General features: G+C 35.9%; 4 protein-coding genes across 9 annotated transcripts; 2 read left to right on the top strand and 2 right to left on the bottom strand.

Annotated features, from left to right (window-relative positions):
- Positions 1–250: 250 nt before the first annotated feature.
- LOC149374495 (uncharacterized) lies at positions 251–1,393 on the top strand. Its single transcript, XM_089593622.1, has 5 exons — positions 251–269; positions 341–585; positions 657–797; positions 865–1,162; positions 1,248–1,393. The coding sequence occupies exons 1-5, from the start codon at positions 251–253 to the stop codon at positions 1,322–1,324; spliced, it is 780 nt and encodes a 259-aa protein (XP_089449748.1). The 3' UTR covers positions 1,325–1,393.
- Positions 1,394–1,591: 198 nt separating this feature from the next.
- Positions 1,592–3,987, bottom strand: LOC106642102 (uncharacterized). Its single transcript, XM_089593611.1, has 10 exons — positions 3,781–3,987; positions 3,550–3,701; positions 3,281–3,468; positions 3,129–3,206; positions 3,050–3,086; positions 2,891–2,984; positions 2,030–2,539; positions 1,897–1,968; positions 1,745–1,825; positions 1,592–1,678 (listed from the first exon to the last, which is right to left on the bottom strand). The coding sequence occupies exons 1-10, from the start codon at positions 3,985–3,987 to the stop codon at positions 1,592–1,594; spliced, it is 1,506 nt and encodes a 501-aa protein (XP_089449737.1).
- Positions 3,988–4,300: 313 nt separating this feature from the next.
- LOC106642118 (zinc finger HIT domain-containing protein 3) lies at positions 4,301–6,541 on the top strand. Of its 3 annotated transcripts, none has more exons than XM_089592920.1 (3): positions 4,301–4,462; positions 4,559–4,903; positions 6,242–6,541. In XM_089592920.1, exons 1-2 carry the CDS (start codon positions 4,389–4,391, stop codon positions 4,899–4,901), a joined length of 417 nt encoding a protein of 138 aa, XP_089449046.1. In that variant the 5' UTR covers positions 4,301–4,388; the 3' UTR covers positions 4,902–4,903; positions 6,242–6,541. The 3 variants fall into 3 exon arrangements, with proteins under 3 accessions (XP_089449046.1, XP_089449047.1, XP_014212258.2); XM_089592921.1 differs by lacking the exon at positions 6,242–6,541 and adding an exon at positions 4,977–4,991; XM_014356772.2 differs by lacking the exon at positions 6,242–6,541 and having other exon boundaries at positions 4,559–5,176.
- LOC106642117 (beta-glucuronidase) lies at positions 5,496–19,169 on the bottom strand. Of its 4 annotated transcripts, none has more exons than XM_089592918.1 (10): positions 18,872–19,169; positions 10,024–10,265; positions 9,024–9,122; positions 8,760–8,936; positions 8,338–8,570; positions 7,926–8,205; positions 7,011–7,285; positions 6,688–6,949; positions 6,272–6,599; positions 5,496–6,183 (listed from the first exon to the last, which is right to left on the bottom strand). In XM_089592918.1, the coding sequence occupies exons 2-10, from the start codon at positions 10,243–10,245 to the stop codon at positions 6,011–6,013; spliced, it is 2,049 nt and encodes a 682-aa protein (XP_089449044.1). In that variant the 5' UTR covers positions 10,246–10,265; positions 18,872–19,169; the 3' UTR covers positions 5,496–6,010. The 4 variants fall into 4 exon arrangements, with proteins under 4 accessions (XP_089449044.1, XP_089449043.1, XP_089449045.1 ...); XM_089592917.1 differs by lacking the exon at positions 18,872–19,169 and adding an exon at positions 14,167–14,423; XM_089592919.1 differs by lacking the exon at positions 18,872–19,169 and adding an exon at positions 14,192–14,423.
- Between the last annotated feature and the right edge of the window lie 444 nt (positions 19,170–19,613).

The raw sequence follows: 19,613 nt of genomic DNA, 5'->3' as shown, positions 1-19,613 counted from the left end.
TTAGCCGTTGTTTTAATCTGCACGGACGACTAAGTATTGCATGTGAAAAAGTGTTAGGTACTGATCCTGGGGAATTGATCCGTAAGCTTGCTACATTTATTATTTATTAATTATTTAAGTGATTATTGTAATCGATTGTTTTTTGCCCTCCAGCTCTTGGTAGAAATATTATTTTGCTTTTACCACATTTGCATGGAAATTATATATACTTATGGGTAATTTTTTAAACTCTATAAACACCAGCTTAAACATGTTTCATCATTACGAAGGTATGGATAAGTATATGTGCAGAGGCATTTGTAAAATAATAGTATAATACTTGGTGAAATCTTTTTTTAAGATTCCTCTGCTAGCCTGATATTAGCCGATGAATCTCGTAGTCAATTTTTATCCCTGCTTTCTGATACGTCACCCAAAAATGTTCATGAGAGCTTCAATAAGGAAGAAGATAAAAGTTCTCTGAAAAATACGAATAACGTCCTATTTCTCAGTCCCAAAACTGCCTTTGAAGTATTGCTAGAATTGAAACCATTGGCGGGATTTAGTACTCAAGAATGTGACAACGTAGTGTTGGCTTCTCTTGCGGTAGTTGTACAAGAACATTTTTCTATCGTTTTTTTTTTTTCAGTCATTTCATTAGATTTTTTACTTTAAAGGTTGATGAAAAAATTTTCTTTGGCAAAGGTTGTAATATAAAAAGTGCTGTGGAAAATACAGCTGAAAAAGCATTACAATTTTTCTATTTTCAAGTAGTTGTAAATACGGCACTATCTACAAATGATGCTGATAAATGTCAGGTATACCATCTATATGGAAGTATCTCAAGTCTTAAAAATAAATTGTTTGATAATTTTTGTTTTACAGTACGATACAGAGCCTTGGAAATCATTGGCTTCCCTTGCAGTTTTCAAATTGATGAAAGAATGGTTACAGATTTACAAAACAGATAAGCTTTACAAACAACAATATGAACACTACATTCATCGTAACTTGCAAACTCGAGTTCAAAAAAACTATAAAAAGAAATTCGACCATCCAATTAGTTTTTTGAATCACCTAGCTAAACAGAATATGAATTTCACAGACTATGTCGTCATAGATAATTTAAAAGAACATTACAAGTCTGTTTTAAAAATAAATAATGTAGAATACGAGGGAGAACGTAAGTTAAACTGTTTTTAATTCATTTTAATTAAAAAATAATAAATAAATGAGCACTAACTTTTGGATTAACAATATTTTTACAGTCTGTAAGTCCAAGAAAGGTGCGAGACAAAGTGTGGCAACGAAAGTTTTGTTAGACGTGTATGGGATTAAATTTTAAACAAAACATCTGTCATTGAAAATTTTATTAGGATTTGAAAAATATTTTAGTGGAAGTTTTATTCCTCTTCACGATGAAAATTTTAGTTAAAAATTCAAAATTATAATTAAAAAAGTATTATTTCTAATGTAACGCACGGAAGTATGATGTTCGTCTATTTTATTTTTAAGCCAAATAAGTTTTATTGTAATGTAATTTAAAATATTGAAACTAAAATAAATTTTATCATACTGAAATTTGTTAAAAATCTGGTAAGAACTATAAACCTCAGTACTTTTTACCTCTTCCTCTACCTCGAGGTGTGCTGCCTTTTTTTATTTCTGAAGTTCGTTTGAAAAATCGTTTTGGTTTTTCCTAGAAAACATCGTTGGATAAAACTATACTTCAAAGAAATTTTATTGGATTATTCAAAATTCTTACTGGAGATTTTAATTGTGAGGGTGAATTTGATGTCTGAGTTAAATGATTGAACTGTTCATCGATGGGTAACGAATCTATTTCCTTTAAAACAAATTAGTTGGAAGTATTTAATTGATCTACAGAATACAATTGATGAATATGAACGTGTTTACCAATTCATCATCTGCAAAAGTTGGTGTGTAAAGTTTTCTTCTGTACTTTAGTTTTTCTTCAGTCTCTACTTCCTAAAACAATAAACAATTAATTACTCCCTCCAACTTGCGTAACGTTAAGCTCTACTCATACCTCAGAGACAAACAGATTAGGTAAATTGTACTGGCTTATGCTTTTTGTCATTTTATCCTTGTTACTTTTTATTTCTTTCAGCTTTGATTCGTATCTTCCATTCATTTCACGTATTTCTTTTTGCATCAGTTCAATTGTTACCTCAGCCTCAGAAATTTCATGGTCAACTTGGCGTATTTTAGTTTTAATCTCATTTGTTTTATCGTTTGATTTATTTTTGGTTTTGCTTTCTTTTCTTTTTCTTTCACATTCTTGTGTGATATGCATAAGACTTTCTTCTTCCTTTCTTATTTCCAGCTCCAACTTTCTTAAGCGGGATTCCGTATCTTGGTAGCCTTTTAATTTACCTTCCAACTCACAAATCTTTGATTGCAAAATATTAGTGACTTTAATCTCATTTTGTTTTAAAGATTCCAGTTCTGTTTCAGAAGCTTTTAATTTTTCTTGAAGTTTTTCAAAGTTAGCTGTGTTTTCTTTATCCTCGTGACACTGTTGGTCCAATTGATCTTTCTACAATGCAATTCCAACATAAGCATCTTGAAATACTGAAGATTAATAAAAAAATTACCTCTTTCATTAATAAAACTATTTCGTTGTTAACATCTTTGATTTTTTCTTCAATGCCCTTGAAAGTATTTCTTAAAACATTTTTTAATTGCAAGCCATTACTTTCTTGCGAAAATAAGTTTTTATTAAAATACTGCCTTACCTTGCTTCTTCAAGTTGAGTATTATATTGGGAAATGTTCTTTTCTAATTCTGTGACTTCTTTGGCTTTAGTATTAATATCCTAAACGTATAATTAAATGCATAAGTAGATACAATAGGTGAAATGGTTGTTAAACAAAGATAGTCAAATTACTTGTTTTAATTTTTCCAGGTCTTGAATTACGACGTTCTTTTTTTTATCTGCATCTTCCGCAAAATTTTTCTGTTCTGTCTGTAATTCCTTTATTCTGAAATAATGTAATAAATAAATTAACAGTAACTATTTAACTTTATCACTTAAATTTGTAGGTACCTGTTCTCAAGATTTTTGAGTTTGCTCTGATCCTCCTCTTTTTGTTTTTTAATTTCATTGATTTTGGTATTCAAAATATTTATTTCATCTTCAAATTTGCTATTTTCTTTATTTTGTTCATCAATGCTCAAACTTAATTTACTCAACTCCAGAAAAACTAATAAAGTATGTAGATACTTAAATTAAAAAGTATGAAAAATAAGTTTTACAATAGCAATAACAGATTCTAACGGTCTTTATCCGGAGTTATTTTATTTAATTCTTCCTCGAAAGATGTCTTGTCATTTTGTTGAATCACAACTACAGAGTCGTACACAGTTGTCAATTTTTCAGAAAGATTGTCATGTACACCAAGAGTTGTTGTAATATCTTCCAAGTGTTCAACAATTGTTTTCTGATACCCATACAGCTCTTCAACTCTGCCCAAAAAAGTTTGTGTTTTTAATATATTTAAGTAGTATAAACGTAATTTCTTTTTAAGTATGCCCAGTGGTACCCACTTTAATCTGAGGACCTTATTCTCTTGTTCCTTATCATACATGATTTTACTCTGTTTACACAAAAGTTTGTTTTCATCTCTCAATTTTTGCTTGATGATTTCATCTTCCTTTTTAATTTTAGCAATCTTAATTTGCAAATTTTTTATGGAATCCTGAAAAAGAGAGAGAGAGAGTTAGTTGGTATATTTTCCCAGCTCTCACTATGAAACTGACTCATATATTTCTACCAACTTTCAGTGAAAGGACAATATCCTTGATTTCTTCAATAAACTGTTGCCTCAGTTTTGCAGCGTTGTTCATTCTGACATCCCTCGTCACTGGCACAGTTTCACTTTCTGGTTTTGTAGATGATGGATTGGCCATATTTTGAGGTGGAAGTTTTGTCAATGTTGCATTCTGATTTGTTCTTGAAATTTTTTGCGCGGGTCGATTCTCCATATTACTACTGCGCTGTTCATACAGCTCATCAGTCAATGTTCAGCAGAGAGTGATTTTATGTGTTTATCCACAAAAAAGATTATGATCGAAAACAACATCGACTGGTGTGGTGAGAAACTTGCTTTGTTGTTGGACACTACTTAAAACTAAATTCGATCGAATTAAGAACTCTTTCAGTAAAAAGCAAAAAGTTCGTTACAAGTAAAAGAACGAAAAATTCCAAATATTCAAAATTTACGCGGGAAACGGAAATGAGAGAGAGGAAAGGTTAGGTTACAAGTATGAACAAAATCAACCGCGCGCTGTGTGGACCCGCTATTAACAAATTGGTTTTTGGCAATTGATTCGATAAAATATTCATTTAGTTTATTGGATTTGATAATAGTAATCAATTGATCACAATGGGTGTCAAAGCCTGTTGCGTTTGTGCATCTGAAAGTACTAAATACAAGTGTCCAAAATGCAAGAAACTTTAGTGAGTAATCGTACATTTAGTTTTTTAGGTTCATTTATTTGCGGCGTACAGGCGGTATATATAATACTCATTTGAAACATTCTATTTCACTTCTAGCTGCTCTGCAATTTGCTGCAACAAACACAAAGAAAAATGTTCTGGTCCCACGGAATCTGTAGACTACGAAATTGATCAGAGTTCGTCAAATAAAGAGCAGTTGGAGTATGATTTTCCCACAGAGGACACAGTTCCCATAGAAAAGTTGGAACAACTGCGATACAGCGAAGGAATAAAAAATTGTCTGAGGAATCCCCAAGTAAGAGACATCATAACATCTGTGCTGCAGAATGAAAATCCTACCAAAGCCATCGCAGAGGCTATGACAGAACCAGTGTTTGTCGAACTAGCAGATGAGTGCTTGAAAGTTGTGGAAGTACTGGATGATGATAAACCGTGTTGAAAGTGAGTAACTTGAACGATGAACAGTGTTTTTAGTTTTCTTTTTAGATTTTTTATTTATATTCTATTCTCATAGACAAGTACATACTGTGTGTGGTGTAAAGTAAAGACTTGGAAAAAATGAGTCTGCTTATCCGATTAGGATAAGAAAAATTTAATACTGTTGATAACCCTTGAAATAATAGATACAATTTTAAGATACGTTATAAGGGATGAAAATGTTTTTGTAAATATATAATTTTCTGACTCAAAGAAAGGTATTTTTCCCTCACAACATAAAACATTGCAATAAATGATGAACATATACTGGTATTTAATTTCAAGCAGATAAGGAGGTGAACAGATCTTTTTGTCGGATGTACACAAAGTTGATTCCTATGCTTTATGACCACCAATACAGATATACAGTTAAATAAATTACTGGCATCATTAAAAGTGGTCAAATACAAAAAATTTTTTTAGTTCTACTGCTGGTGTTCATGTCTATAATAATCTTCCCTGAGACATAACTACTTGTTATAATAGTGACACGATTTCTTTTTATTGAGAACAACTTGTTCCATTACAAAAATTATGCAACAAAGGTTCTATTAATTTTCATTAAGGGATATATATGAGCTAATGTAGGTATATTTTTGATAATTAAGTAATTTATTGAACTAGCTTTATTTCTAAAGTAATTGGACAAATGCATAACTTCATAATGTCACTTCGATATTATAGAAGCCACTCTAATAGGATAATTTAAAAATACAAAAACATGCATATATTCTAAATAGTTTATTTACACGTGTATTTTTTTTTATAAAATGCCAGTGTAATACTTACTCATAGAGTATAAAATAATATTACATCTTACATAATTATCACAAAAAGTGTTTGTATGAAAATTTTCTATTATGTCGCAAGTACAACTACACAAAAAAAGGAGGCAACGAATACAAGTTGTCAGTTAGGTTTGGATAATAATATGAACCATCTCGCTTCGACTAATTTTTTTTTCCAACTACTTAATTTTAAACTGAAAAGTAAAGGATTCGTGAAATAAAAAAGCGACACGTTGTGCGTCAAAGTTCCAAATAAATGTTTGAAAACTTCAGTTTGCAAAGTTTAAAAATTGTACGACGACGAGATGTAGTTTTCTAGATTGCACGGCAGTTCTGCCCCACTGTCCTCTTCAGCGCTCAGAGCGTGGTACCTTCGGCGCACGTGGTGAGCCACCAGTTTCGGTTGCCTGTCGCGCGTAAAGATTCCCTTTTTGTTGCCACCTACCCTGGTGTAGGCTGAAAAACAATTTCAATCCTCAGTAAGAGTCACATCTTTGTTTTTTTTTTGTCCTAGATAAAGATAAAAACTCGGGAGTCATCGTACTTTGCGCCGTTCTAAAGTCCGCAAAGTTCCATATGAATTCACCGATGAAAAAGCCCTCGGCCCTCAACTGGTCGAAAGCCTCAAAGTGACGGGACATGGTCTTCAACTGGTACTCCTCGCTCCAGACGTACTCCGGCAGCTCGTGTAGCCCCGGCATCGTGTCCGCGCCGTACTCCGACATCAACACTGGCTTGTTGTACTTGTCGTGCCAAGCTTGGGCTTCGGACATCACGCGATTGGTTATCATGTCGAGTCTCCCTGTGTTCGAGTACCAGGCGTTGTAACGATTGAAACTTATTATGTCCAGATATTGGCCCGCTTTATCCTCCTAATCCATGTTTGAAAATGTTCATTCGAATTCATGCATAATATACATTTATTGTTGAGTGATTGTGGGTTAAAAATAATGTACTTACCGTAACACTGCGTGCGAGCGCAATGGTGATGGGCCTCGTGCGATCGAGGCTTTTCGTGTGATACGCTACTTTTTCGAAGTAAATCCCGGCATCCGCCAGCTGAGTCCTGGGCTCGTTCGCAATGGACCACATGACGACCGACGGGCGATTCTTGTCTCTGCGAATCAACTCGGACAAAGACAGTTTGTGCCTGTGCAGCAGTTCCGATGAAAAGTTTTCCGTGTCCACCGATGGGCATTCGTCGATGATCATGAATCCAAGCCTTGAAAAATGATCAATAGATCAGCTTCGATTGATTGGATGGAGGCAACGTTTTTATTTACTTGTCGGCTAAATCGAGAACTTCGTCGCTGTAGGGATAGTGGCTGGTTCTGTAGGCGTTGGCTCCGACCCACTGGAGCAACTCGTAATCTCTGGCTGTTGTGACTAGGTCCAAGCCACGGCCCCTTATCGCGGAGTCTTCGTGCCTCCCGAAGCCGCGGAAGTAAATTGGTTTGTCGTTTATGAAAAAGGACGTATTCGTCCATCTCAAAGTGCGTATACCCACGGGCAGTCGGTATATGTCGTGCTCTGTGACATTGGGCAATTTAACTTTCACCTGTGAAGTAAAACATTTTTCCTCACCACTCGATACTCCTCATTAAACCCATGCAGTTTATAGTTTATATTCAATACAATTATTATTATTTCAAGTAATACCAATCTATTCGTGATGACTTCAAGTTAATCGCTTCATTATGTTTCATTCATGTTTCATGTTTCAGATCTCAAATAACGTCAATTTGCTTTATTGAAGTACGAAAAAAAGTTTTTAACTTGCAACTTTACTTTTGTCTGAACTTTACGTAGAATTAAGATTGCAATTTAAAAAAAAAAAGAAAATTGAAAAAATTCATGTCAAAATATTTAAATATTTCATTTAAAAAATACTTTGCAATAAACCTTGATATTTAAAATTAATCCCACCGCTGGGGAAAAAAATTGTTTTGTATTGTTTATAAAATTATCTTAAAGCTTTTAAAAATCCATAGTATAATTGTGCCCGAGTCTGTACGTAAGTACACATATCTAAAAAAATAAAATGACCCTCCTACCGACGCGGTTGGCCTTGAACCTATTAAATTTAACTTTTGATCGCCAATCCAACGATATAATGTTTAAAAACGTACTTGAACCAAAAAGCAACTAACTGTGATTTTAAACGTTTCAATGAACACGAAAACAAAAAAAAAACCCACCTCCATCGTGTACATGTAACCGGGCTTGTCGCTCATCGACCGGGGCCACCAAAGGTGGGGCGATTTAATCTTCAGAACCCCGTGGGTCCCGACACTTGGTTCACTTGTGACGTATTGCTCCTCAGCATCGAGGACGCGCACCTCGCACAGAGGCATTTCCTTATCTCTCATCCCAGCTACTTTCAGGCTGTACTTGATGACACCCACTTCGCTCACGACTCCAGTATCGATGTCTATGTCTTCGACGAAGACTCTCGGCTTTGTGTGCAACAACACTGGCCTGCAAAATAAAGCTCATAAACTGCGTTACTACATGCACCCGTAGTTTCAATAGGTATAAGGTGATAAACCCTTTGAGGATTTAAACGTTTACATAAAGAGAGTGAGTTTCAAGTAGTAGTGATGATAATACCTGTGTATGCCGGCGTAGTTGAAAAAGTCAAACGTGTAACTCTGCACCCGGACCGTGCCATTATCAGCCTCGGCTTTGGCAATTTTACCTTGAGGTACACTCGTTTGCGAAAGACCGTTGTCCACGGCCACAGTGACACGATTCTTCTCCCCAAACATAGCCATTTTCGTGATCTCGGCTTCGAAAGGCAAATGACCCATTTCGTGATTTGTTAACAACTCGCCGTTCAGCCACTGGTGCACGAATCAAGGTGGTATACACGGCGAAGCAAAAAACAGACGAGAAAAACGACGTTGCAATAGTAAATTATTACCGTGATTTCGCGGTAAGATAATGACGTCGCTGGCTACCGCTGCAGGTACAGTTCTAGAGTGGGAGGGAGGATAATGAATGGTGGTGGTGGTGATGACGATGATACTTACTACTTGGGCTAGGTAATTGACGGAGCCGAATCTCAAGAAAACTCGCTTGTCCCGCCAAGACTGGGGCACGAAGAAAGTTTTTTCGTACCAAACTGGTCCCACGTAATCTCGTAGTTCGCTGGAGGTTGTGATGTCGTTGTAAGACGAGGGCACTGGCATTTGCATCACTTTGGCGACCTGTTTTAACAAATTTTTCTTTTTTTTTCTCTCTCATTTAAAAAAAAATTCTATTGTCATGACAAAGTCAATTTCCGTAAATGGTACCTTTGATATATCTTCTGCGTACCACATTTCGCGCAATCCTTTTTGAGGATCGTTAACAGGCGGCACAGCAAAGTCCCAAAAGCCATCCAGAGACTTTATCTGTGAATAAACGAAACAAATTTATTTGACACCTGACACTTCTTCGAGATTATTGTTTTGCTCAATTTATTGTACATTTTCGTATTGTACTGTTCATTGATTTATAGGTGTATATATATCAGATTTACTTGTCGCGCATACACTTGACACGTTGATTACCGAGTCGGAAAAGTAAAAAATAAAAAGTCGATGTTTCTATTAAATTTTCCACAATTTAGACAATCATGATGTGTATACTATTGCGATATTTATGGGTTGAGTATAAATATTTTTTACTGATTGATGTACTGATACACGTCATTTCTTTGAGGGATGATATTATTTGGAATTAAAAAATTTGTAGGGATACATTTTTTGGTTCGAATAAACGAAAGATGGTTTTCTTATTTCAATTTTTTTATTCTTTTTTTTTTTTTTAATTAATATTTTCATGACATTCTATAGTTTTCCAAAAATTTCTGACGCTGTATTTGGAGGTATTCGGTTGAAAAAGAAAACAAACTAGCCTTAGTTTTCTATAACCAAATGAAAAGTAAAAAAATAATTGTCTTGAATATATAATCGATAAACAAAACTATATCGAAAACCATAAGAAAAATCGACAGTTCATACCATTAAAAATATAAGAAAAAATATGGGTATCATTATAATTACATGACGACTAACCGATGAATAAAATTTCTTTGACAACTCGTAAAATTTTGGCATTACCCTTGCACAGGTTTTTTTTCATTTTTCCCTACACATCGCAACAGGAAAAACATCACTGCTCAATAATGAATAAATCACTCTCATTTTTCTACAAAAACATTAGTAAAAATGTTTAAGGAAAGGTGTAATCGGTGATTAACCATATAAAATTACAAGCAGGTGCGAAAAAACATCTCGAAAGTTACGATACCTCGCGCGACTCGCTCTCCCGCGGATACAGCAGTCCCGGTAGCGGCATCACGGGTTTTTCGGTGGTGATGCTGATGGGGGCAGCTATGGTCACCGTAGCCGGCGCGGCGAAATTATCGATGACAGCCTCGATGGGAATACCAGATGGCCTGATCTCGATCTCGCTTCCCGCGACCAGCGAGCCGGCCGTAGCCGCCACGAGCAGCGAACGCAGTAGCCACATTACTCAGCCCTCTATTTTTCCTGTGAAGCAACGTAAAAGTCAAGTTGACCTGTTAAATTTTACCGATCGTTGTAAATATATTTTTATTTGTTTCCGTCATTAGCGTGTGGTTAGTGTAAGAGCCGTTGTTTTATGTGCGCGCTGGCATTTTACAATAGCTCGTAGCTATTGCTTTATACCTGCCACAGTGCTGTAGAGAAGAAGTATTAATTTCATGTCCAAGTAATGCGAATAAGTTTTTTCGTTTACGCGTTACTGCATGAATTTGTAATTAATTATTCTTAGACACGATCGTCGAATGGAGTATGCTCCAAAAAATCCAAGAGTTTTAAAAACGTACCTCTTCAAGGCGTTGTATACCTTACAGGGAAGCAAACAATTACGTGATCCCGTTCAAAATTAATTAATTTGGTTTTCGCGGTTTCACTTTCAAACGACAGTAAACCACCTATTATAGCCCTACTAAAATATATTGTCAAATATTAAAACACTGAGATTAGGCAACAACAAAATAAAAAAAAAACGGTTACTCAAGTTTTACATTTACCGAAGGGTAAAAGATTTTTTTTTTCTGCAAAAATTTATCGCGAATAAATGTAAATGCAAGCATTGCGTGGGTCAGTGACCGTCGTTCTGTCCAATCAATAGAGCGTCTACACCTATGACCATAACTGCGTTCATGGTCAGGTACATGTATACAGTTCTCCGTTATTGTGTAATTTTTTTGTTTTCATTTTTTAGTAAAATATAAACTTGTTTTTTATTTTATTTTTTGTCAAATAACCGTTTATCAGTATTTTAAAAATGCAACTAATACCAATAATAAGTTTAATAGTATCAATCGTATCCATAAATTTCGAAAACTGCTTGCAACAAACCCTCTATTTTTTAGAACAACCGACAAAAATTTATTTTTTTCGCAATCGTAATGATTTCTAGATAATATATTTAATGCAAAGATTTGTCGTGCGCAAATCAAGACAGAATAGACAGAAATTCACTATAACGATAAAATTAAAGCGCACGTAAAAAGTATTAAACAGTAAGTGCAGTTAAAAATGTAGAAAAAAAAAAAAGAAAAAAAAAATCAAGACTTACGGGTATCAGAAAGACTATAGCGAAGACGAAACGTCAGACGTGCTGGCGCTTCCGTCCGTCTCAGGCGATGGCTCGCGCGAGACTGTGCAGGACACTGGGTTACGCAAAGCTTAAAAACTCGGCCGGGCGATAAAACGCGCTCAAACGTGGTATAAAGTGTTTCTCTCCTTTTGTTTTTGTTTTCCTGAATCCGTGGACAACAACCAATTGGGGAAACAAAGTGCCCGTGCAATTTGCAGCAAGAGAAGTCAAGCGCGCGCGTACAATGCCGTGCTGCTGTCGATCGATTGGACTATCTTTCTCGGACATCGGTGTGCAATTAAAATCGCACAACAGCTCCATTCAACGTTTAATATAGCAGCAGTATAGCAAATTAACGGGAGATGATACGCCGATGCACTCGTACAAACGAGCTGGTAGACAATGTTTTAATTGATTTTTATGGGATGTAGATAGCAAAAAAAAAAATCAAATATTGTGACATTTAAGAGTAAAACTCGCATTGGACAGTTTCTAATTGCGTATCGTTGTATTCTATTATGATACTGTGTTTACGATCGCATCTGATTTCTTCGTTACGTAACTAATTGTTCGTTGAGAAAAAAACACTATAAGCAATTACTTGAAAAATTTGGAAATAAATATTTCGCTTTTTAATATTTTTATGAAAAAAATGCATGACCTATGATTACGACTGATTTTAGTAATTTTTATAAAATTTTTATACCGAAACGTGATGGTTTGTACTTGGAGAAGTTTCATTGGGAGGTAAAAATATCCTGCATTTTTATAACTGAACTGTTTTTAACCATATAACTTTCCAAATTCATCAATTGTATTGTTCAAACAATTAATTTACTTTTATCATCTGCTGTCATTTGAGCCATTCAACACATTTCCAAATTTATGTCCCAAACAATTATACAATCCAAAAATCCATTGCACTTTGATTTTATTGAACTACAAATTTTTTAGATTGTAAATACTATTTCCTTAAAGTAAGTCGAACGCATCAGGCAGCCAAAGTGATTAGTAATCGCGAAAAAAATCACCAGTTAGGTATACGTTTGTTTCCGTAAAATATTGACTTTCTACATTGTATGTATAAAAAAGTGCCATTCTTTAAAAAAAGTTTTTTTTTTCTACAAAGTACAATCCTACAATGCTCCGAAGGACCCAAATTGTTAAAAAAAAACCATTCGACTTTGTCTAACTTGTTGCGTATGCGTAATTACTCTTTTTTTCTCTGATGGTGATGAACGTAGTAGTCACACCTAATACACGAAGGCGCGACCTTATTCATAAGTAAAACCGATCGTTAATTTACATTACGTTAAGGAGACGAACGAACGGTGACAACCAAGAGGTGGGAAGCCTGAAGCGACAACCCCACCATCGACGCGCGGGAACGTAATTGAAAGCAATTAGGTACCGTTGGACAGGTTCCAATGAAATTTTCGGCAGATTCATCCTCCCTGGCGAACGCCACTCGTCCAAGAAAGTTCGCCAAGGGTTATTATCTGGAGTAAAAAATCTCTGTGGCATCCCCAAAGTCAATATTTGCGAACGCGAGATTACAGAGGAATTTCCTTTGACACGCTCAAAGCGTATACTGCGCTCTTTGACGGTGCTGTTTCACTTCTAACATTATCAAGGTAGTAAAAGAAAGGACATGGAAAAAAGTAGAAAAAAAAGGGGGGGATGGGAAGAGAGCTGGTGCTACTACGACTGTGAGCTATTAAAACTTTTCCTTTAAGTTTCCCCCCCCCCCCCCCCCGATCAGTGAAGCAGTGATTATACCCAGGTAAACGTTACCTCTTGCGCGATAAACGGAAGTGATGGCGAAGTAGGGGCTTTTGTGCGAGTCCGATTCGTGGAATGCGAGGCTACCTAGGATTCAGCATTGTCTAAGAGCTTATAGTATCCATCAGTGGGGCGCCTTTATGGACTTTTTATGCGCGATACACCGGACAACTATTTTTATATACGAATGTGTGTGTGTGTGTGTGTTGCTCAATAAAAGAAAGAATGCGATAAATCACGTGAAATTGGAATTCGATGGTTCGTCCATTGGAAAGGACTTTGCAATATTTTATACACATCGTGACAAATCAATGATATCATCAATTGTAAAACTGGAGACTTTTAAAGTTACATTGCGCAAATAAAAAGTCAAGCTATGCAATCCAATGAATTGTCGATCGACGTGATTGAGGATGCGAATCTTATTAGAAATCAAAATAAAATATACAGATGATTGTGCTCGTATTAAATAAATGGTTCCAACTGTTACGTCGGCGCAACGTACCATTCAAGCCTAAGCTTTCGCTTAATAGCTTGGGACTCGCACTGGGCGCATGGGTGGGACGCGGGGCTAAAAGGTAGTTGTTTTTCTTGTCTGAGTATTTGAAAGAAGGTGAGGGCGACCGTTTTGATTAAATCGACGCGGTTTTCGAGCAATAATGTGATGCACTTGTTCGCGGCGCGCCTCGGATTTATCGAGGATACCTGGGGTGACGTGACGTACGGTATCCCGTTCGCAATCTAAAGGTTACCAGTACCGTAACGAGCAAAGGTAGTTATACTCTAGAGGTTACGCAAGGGGGCAAAAATGGTTTAAGTTCACGACCGGTCTAGGATCCACCAGTACCATCCGGAGTAAATGTGATTGTCCTAGACTTTACGTGAGGACTTATTTGTCTATATAATCTTGTAACGTGGTATTTACCGATACCAAATTTCAAACTCTAACAAAAACACGTCTGCGTTTGGAACCGAGAGAAAAAAAAATAACTTGTCACTTTGCATTTGAATTCGACTTACTTTTATTTTTTTATATACAACGTACAGCGGAATGAACCAGCGCGAGGTGTCCAAGATCGAAGATTGAAAACCGCACTCGTGGAGGACCGTGAGATAGCAGAGGCGGACTCTAGCTACCTAGTCAACCGTTCGAGGGTGAAAATTAAACTGTACTGACTGTACCTCGCTTCGCAGTAGACTGGGTTGTAGCAGAGACGGACTCTTACTACTCAGTCTACTTTGAAGGGCCATCGTCGAGCCGAGTCGAGTCGAGTCGAACTCCGAACTGCGAACTGATTTTCCTCTGGGCCTCCGGGCCTTTTTATTGCAAGAAGCGGACCTCGGTCACGCGCTGGCTCGAAAATCGCAGGAAAACTTGCCGGGGGAAAATATTGAAGAAAAGATAACAGCCGAAAATCTAATTAGCTAGAACTGCTCTAGTTTAGCCACTCAGAAATTGGCACATCCCACATCCGGCTTGTTCTCCTCTATGCGTCAAGAGAAGGGAAGGTGATTCATTTACTCATGCCCTTCCTTTCTCTTTTACATCAAAAAGTTACAAGATTTTATCATAACTTAATATTAACGTTGAGATGTGGTATTATCATTATTAACGAATAGTAACCATTGTTCACCCATTCAATCAAGCCCAATGCAAAAAGAGTGGTGAAAATCGCTTAATATTTAGGTTTGGTTGAATAGATGTTCAGCATCTCGTGGTATTAATAATAGTCTTAGTAGTAGTTAATTTTAGATATTAATATCTATAATAATTGCTAGAATTTCCGCTAGTTACACCTGTACACGTGAGCATTGATCGGACTAATAAATAATCATGAATGATTAATTAACAACAGCAGTTTCTGTGGTTAAAACACTATTGTTTTTTTATTAGTGAACTATTATATTGTTAACTTACTTAGGTTTACCAATAGTTTCCATTCGTTGTTAGTTGTAAATGTATTTCGAAATGTTAGTAGCGTTTTGTCAACCATGGTTTTCTATGCTTGTCGTAGGAGAGGAAGTCGGCTCAGAGTGCCCTGGGGAATCGGAAATTCCGTTACCCGTGTTGGAGCAAGAGTGCGGACTCTCTCTCGACATCTCTGCGTCAGGAAAAGGGGGAAGTGCCATGACTTTCCCGTTGTCCTTTACATTTGAAACAGTGACAGTTTTTAACAAGATTACAATTGGGGCTATTGCCGTATGTTTATGAAATTATTAACGCGATACAAAAGGGTTGTACAGTAAACCATGAGCCTGCGAACATGAATGGTAAAAATCGGATAATTCTTTAAAAGTCAATAAGATTGCTTTCGTAGGTTTATGGAATATTGTTGCTGGCTAATGGTGTAGCGTGTACAGGTTGTATTAGCCATAGTCTATGGGTCTTAACTCTAAGTTATCCTAGTTTTTAACATACTCAATCTATATATACTAATATCTAATGTTGAATCTCAGCGCAGCTGTTCCCAGTTAACCTTTTGCATCTGTTATTTCTTTAAAGTTATTTTATTATTTTACGCCTTGAAAAGTATTTCATTTGATTTCTTTTCCGGTCAGCATGGGCCAGCGTGCATGTATGTGAGTCATGCATGGGCGTAGTACCTGAGCTACGAGCAATCTTGTAGGTGATTCACCTCTTTGCAGATACCCATTGGCCCCTGCGTTTAGTGTTATAAAATCGGTACGGAAAGTTTTTAAGAAAGGGGAACAAAAAAATTTTTAATGTGGATACACCGATGTTACACAACGATTGGGTTTATTGATATTTTTTCTTTGTGGACACTGTTTACCAGATGGTATAGGAGATGGTGGATTTTTTTTAAATATATGCACTGGAAAAAAAACGTTTACAAGATTACTAACAAGTAAATATTTATTGTAATCAAATAATATTAACTTGAAACAAAAAAACAACTTCCTTTACAACGTAATATTTAATGGATTCCAATAAATATTTATTTGAATAGTATAAACTTTTTTTTTTTTTTTATTCGTATAAACATTTATTTCGCTCGACAAAATTTTCTATTCAGTGTGTCATTGATCGTTGCTCAATTGAAATAGTATGTATTATTATGACCCATCAGGTTAGAAAGTAGGGATATATTACTGACCACGTGATAATTAGCAATAGTTTCACTTTATAGCAATAGTACGTATATACTTTTTTTTTCTAACACCTCCTTCAAAATAATCACGCCTCCTTCTTATTTATAACTTGTAAAGCAAATAAAAATCGAGATAAAAAATCATGAGCAAAGTCGATGACATGTTGTGTATCAGTGCACCTTTCGTTCGCGTATCGGTCGATCCTTTGGAGATTATCAAGCAATGCAAATCAAATGCACACTATCAAGTATTACCTATGTGTACATTACGTAGATCAGCTGAACTATGAATACTGGCGTTCGCACGTGTTCCGTCTTTGTTTTACGCAACATACGTTATTAGCTTATGCGCTTATAGATCCTTTTAAAATTTTTTTCAAAAATTCGTGGTAAATCAGATCATTTTTAATAACTACTGACTCGAGTACAAATACGAATTATACGAGGTACGACTGCAGAGTTTATGTTCCGAAATCAAAGTAACATGCACGTATTTTCAGCTAAAGTACAAAGAAAAATAAGAACATCTATAATAATATGTCACTTATGCCGAACGCTTATTTTTCCAAATTAAGTAGAGTACAATAAATTAGTACGTTAAATTTTTATAATCAATTGCCATTACTACCACTATTATCATTATCATTGTATAATATTAATTTTAGTCATTTTTTGTATTTAAGATCATTATTCTTATTATTACTATTTTTTTTTTTTTTAAATTACTGAAAAATTGTTTAGTAATAACTTCTTTTTACTAATACTTTAAATTCTTATTGAGTCAGTTTGTTTCAAAGACTTATTCGTTCATAAGATAAAAGATATTAAAAAAAAAAATCTACCTATACTACCAATGAAAAATTTGAAACACTAAATCTTTCATGACAAATAACTATCAAAAAAAAATTTCAAGTATTTATATAAATTTGAAACAGTCGTATTAAAAAGGCAGATATGTTTTTTGTATACGTTAAATCATAATAATTTTTTTTTTTTTTTAATGCGACTACTGTTGTAGTTTACTCACAAGAGTGAGTTGTTTGGAGTGATGGCTTCAGTGACAACAGATGATACATTTGAGAAATAACCAATGTATCATTTCATAAGTATACAGTACGTCAGAATGTCAGTAAAAAAAAAAAAAAAAAAAAAAAACCAAAAAAAACAAATGAATCAATGGTATTATCACTCAAGTTGATTCTTTCTTAGCCTATCTACTTTATCAATTTCATCGGTTTGGATAACGAAAGCAAAAATTATAATCGGATTTATTATTGAATTACTGCTGATTAACTTGATGTTTATCGACAAAAGATTTTACATGTTCATTTAAAATAAACAAAGTACTCGGATCGCTTTGTGACTTGGAATATGATAACAAGTGTCCATCCACCGCCCAATCTTATAATCAAAAATCACATCGGCTCATTGCTTGGTCCATTTCAGCTTTTTTAGAGCTTCCTACATGAGCAACATCCGTCTAGCGGCTACACCACTGCCAGCACTTTATACGTGTGCAAACATACATTAACTGATTTAACTTTATCATACTAACCTTCATATTGCTTTGCGCAAACTGCCACCGTAAAACATAATCAGAGGAATCAAGTTATTTTCACGAAAATTATTCGAGCACGTGTGTTTGCATAAAAAAAACGAAAAATCTCTAGAGGTTATTGAATTTCTGCTGCTCTTTGACATTATTTTTGTTGGATAAATGATTCACACAAACAATGCTTCTACGCACGTAATTATTTTCATTTCACGTTCCTCTTACACTATTTACGTTTTCGCAATTCAATCACATCAGCGCATATCAAATTAGTTCAATGGTTGAATCGTGTTTTTGAATACATTATTAAGTTGTTTTTTTTTTTTTTGTCTCATCGTAACAATGTTCAGCGGAAAAAATTCCCGGCTACTGCATACAATTGCCAAACAAGCATTTGTCGTGCAGAAAGGGTCGTCTCGTTTTATCTCACCGCGGCTGCGCAAGTGCATCAATTGGAAATTCGTGAGAGCGTTGATCTCAATTATCGTCGTCGCGTGCGATACCACCGGCTCTCTTTTATCGCCCTCCTCTACGAACGAGCTTCATTGGCTCATGAATTACAGCTCCGCGTTCCTTTTCTTCCTTTTTTTCAATTGTTTTATTCATACTTGTTGCTCGTCATGAAAAATTTGAACGCATCCCTTCGTGCTCGCGATCAGAAATAAACTACCCGATAATTTTAGCTTGATTACGCGTACCATCACCGATTGATTTTTTTTTTTTTTTTTTTTTTTTTTTTTTTTTTTTTTTTTTTTTTTTCGTGCAGGCCAATAAAAAATTGTGGGCCCCCTTGTTTCGGGCCGATGACACTTTGCATGATCTCGTTCCACTCGTTCCCGTTTAGATCGTCCGTGCAATCAAATCACATCTCGGCTTTTCAAAGAACTCTCTCTTGTAACGCTCGCAAAAAAAAAAGAAAAAGAAGAAAAAAAAAAAAAAACATAATAATACTTTTGAAAAAAACAAGAAACAAAGGAGATACAGATTATCGATTGCGAAATTCGCCAAGCAACATTGAAATACAGGCGGTAATTACAACTCGAGCACCGATTCGCCGACTCACCCTCTAGTACGTAGCGTAGCAGCAGAGCCAGTGGACCCGTCTTCTTGTCGTCTTCCCAATGCACAAACGAAATCAAAATTCCTTTGGGGGGGTTGGGAAAAGATACGAGACTCAATATTTCACCCACATACGTATACCATGCACTTAGCCACCCCCCTTGTATACTTGAAATACTGATAAGGTAAAAGGGCGCCTTTTGGGCCCGCGCTTATTTACACGGGGTACCCATCGCGCGGAGCCCGTATAGTGATCGGCGAACGGATAGTACCTATATATAAGAGTGTGTCACTGTGGTATGCTCTCGTGAGAACAACTAATGTGTGCCATAGACGACGTACGGCTCTGTTGACCCAGAGAGAGAGAGAAAGAGGGAAGGAAAGAAGAATGGGGAAAGAGAGTAGGGACGACCATGCGGAGATATCTAATCTGCATATATACGTGGGGCTGCTGCATATTATTATGTGACATTGCTCGCTTGGCGAATCGCAGAACAAGAGAAGGAGGAGGAGGAGAGCCCTTCGCGTCTGGTAAGAGCTGGTAATTGTCAATGTCTGTTATCGTGACTATACCTATACCAATATATGTGTGTATGTGCTTGTAAAATGGTACCTCCAAATCGCTGCTTATCCTCCTTCCTTCTTCTTCTTCTTCTGCCGCGCAAACAAAATAGCGCAAATTACACGTATACATGGCTACAAGGTACAACGTATCAAGCTGATCTCTTTGACGTACGTATACCTAT

The sequence above is a fragment of the Copidosoma floridanum genome, unplaced genomic scaffold, assembly GCF_036245765.1.
Source record: "Copidosoma floridanum isolate Cflo_tuat_1 unplaced genomic scaffold, Cflo_Japanese_pri ptg000019l, whole genome shotgun sequence".
Taxonomy (NCBI): domain Eukaryota; kingdom Metazoa; phylum Arthropoda; class Insecta; order Hymenoptera; family Encyrtidae; genus Copidosoma; species Copidosoma floridanum.
This window is presented reverse-complemented; position numbering and strand designations above follow the sequence as displayed.

What these genes read in the sequence shown, in the direction of transcription:
- LOC149374495 (XM_089593622.1), top strand. An exon ending in TAGTGTTGGCTTCTCTTGCG is followed by an intron (nt 586 to 656) that starts GTAGTTGTACAA and finishes TTTACTTTAAAG; the next exon opens with GTTGATGAAAAAATTTTCTT. An exon ending in ATGATGCTGATAAATGTCAG is followed by an intron (nt 798 to 864) that starts GTATACCATCTA and finishes TTTGTTTTACAG; the next exon opens with TACGATACAGAGCCTTGGAA.
- LOC106642102 (XM_089593611.1), bottom strand. Translation starts at nt 3,987, where the DNA reads ATGGAGAATCGACCCGCGCAAAAAATTTCAAGAACAAATCAGAATGCA. An exon ending in ATATTGTCCTTTCACTGAAA is followed by an intron (nt 3,702 to 3,780) that starts GTTGGTAGAAAT and finishes TCTCTTTTTCAG; the next exon opens with GATTCCATAAAAAATTTGCA. An exon ending in CTAATCTGTTTGTCTCTGAG is followed by an intron (nt 1,969 to 2,029) that starts GTATGAGTAGAG and finishes TTATTGTTTTAG; the next exon opens with GAAGTAGAGACTGAAGAAAA.
- LOC106642118 (XM_089592920.1), top strand. Translation starts at nt 4,389, where the DNA reads ATGGGTGTCAAAGCCTGTTGCGTTTGTGCATCTGAAAGTACTAAATAC. An exon ending in CCAAAATGCAAGAAACTTTA is followed by an intron (nt 4,463 to 4,558) that starts GTGAGTAATCGT and finishes TTTCACTTCTAG; the next exon opens with CTGCTCTGCAATTTGCTGCA.
- LOC106642117 (XM_089592918.1), bottom strand. Translation starts at nt 10,245, where the DNA reads ATGTGGCTACTGCGTTCGCTGCTCGTGGCGGCTACGGCCGGCTCGCTG. An exon ending in TCAATTACCTAGCCCAAGTA is followed by an intron (nt 8,571 to 8,759) that starts GTAAGTATCATC and finishes TTCGTGCACCAG; the next exon opens with TGGCTGAACGGCGAGTTGTT. An exon ending in GTTACATGTACACGATGGAG is followed by an intron (nt 7,286 to 7,925) that starts GTGGGTTTTTTT and finishes TTTACTTCACAG; the next exon opens with GTGAAAGTTAAATTGCCCAA.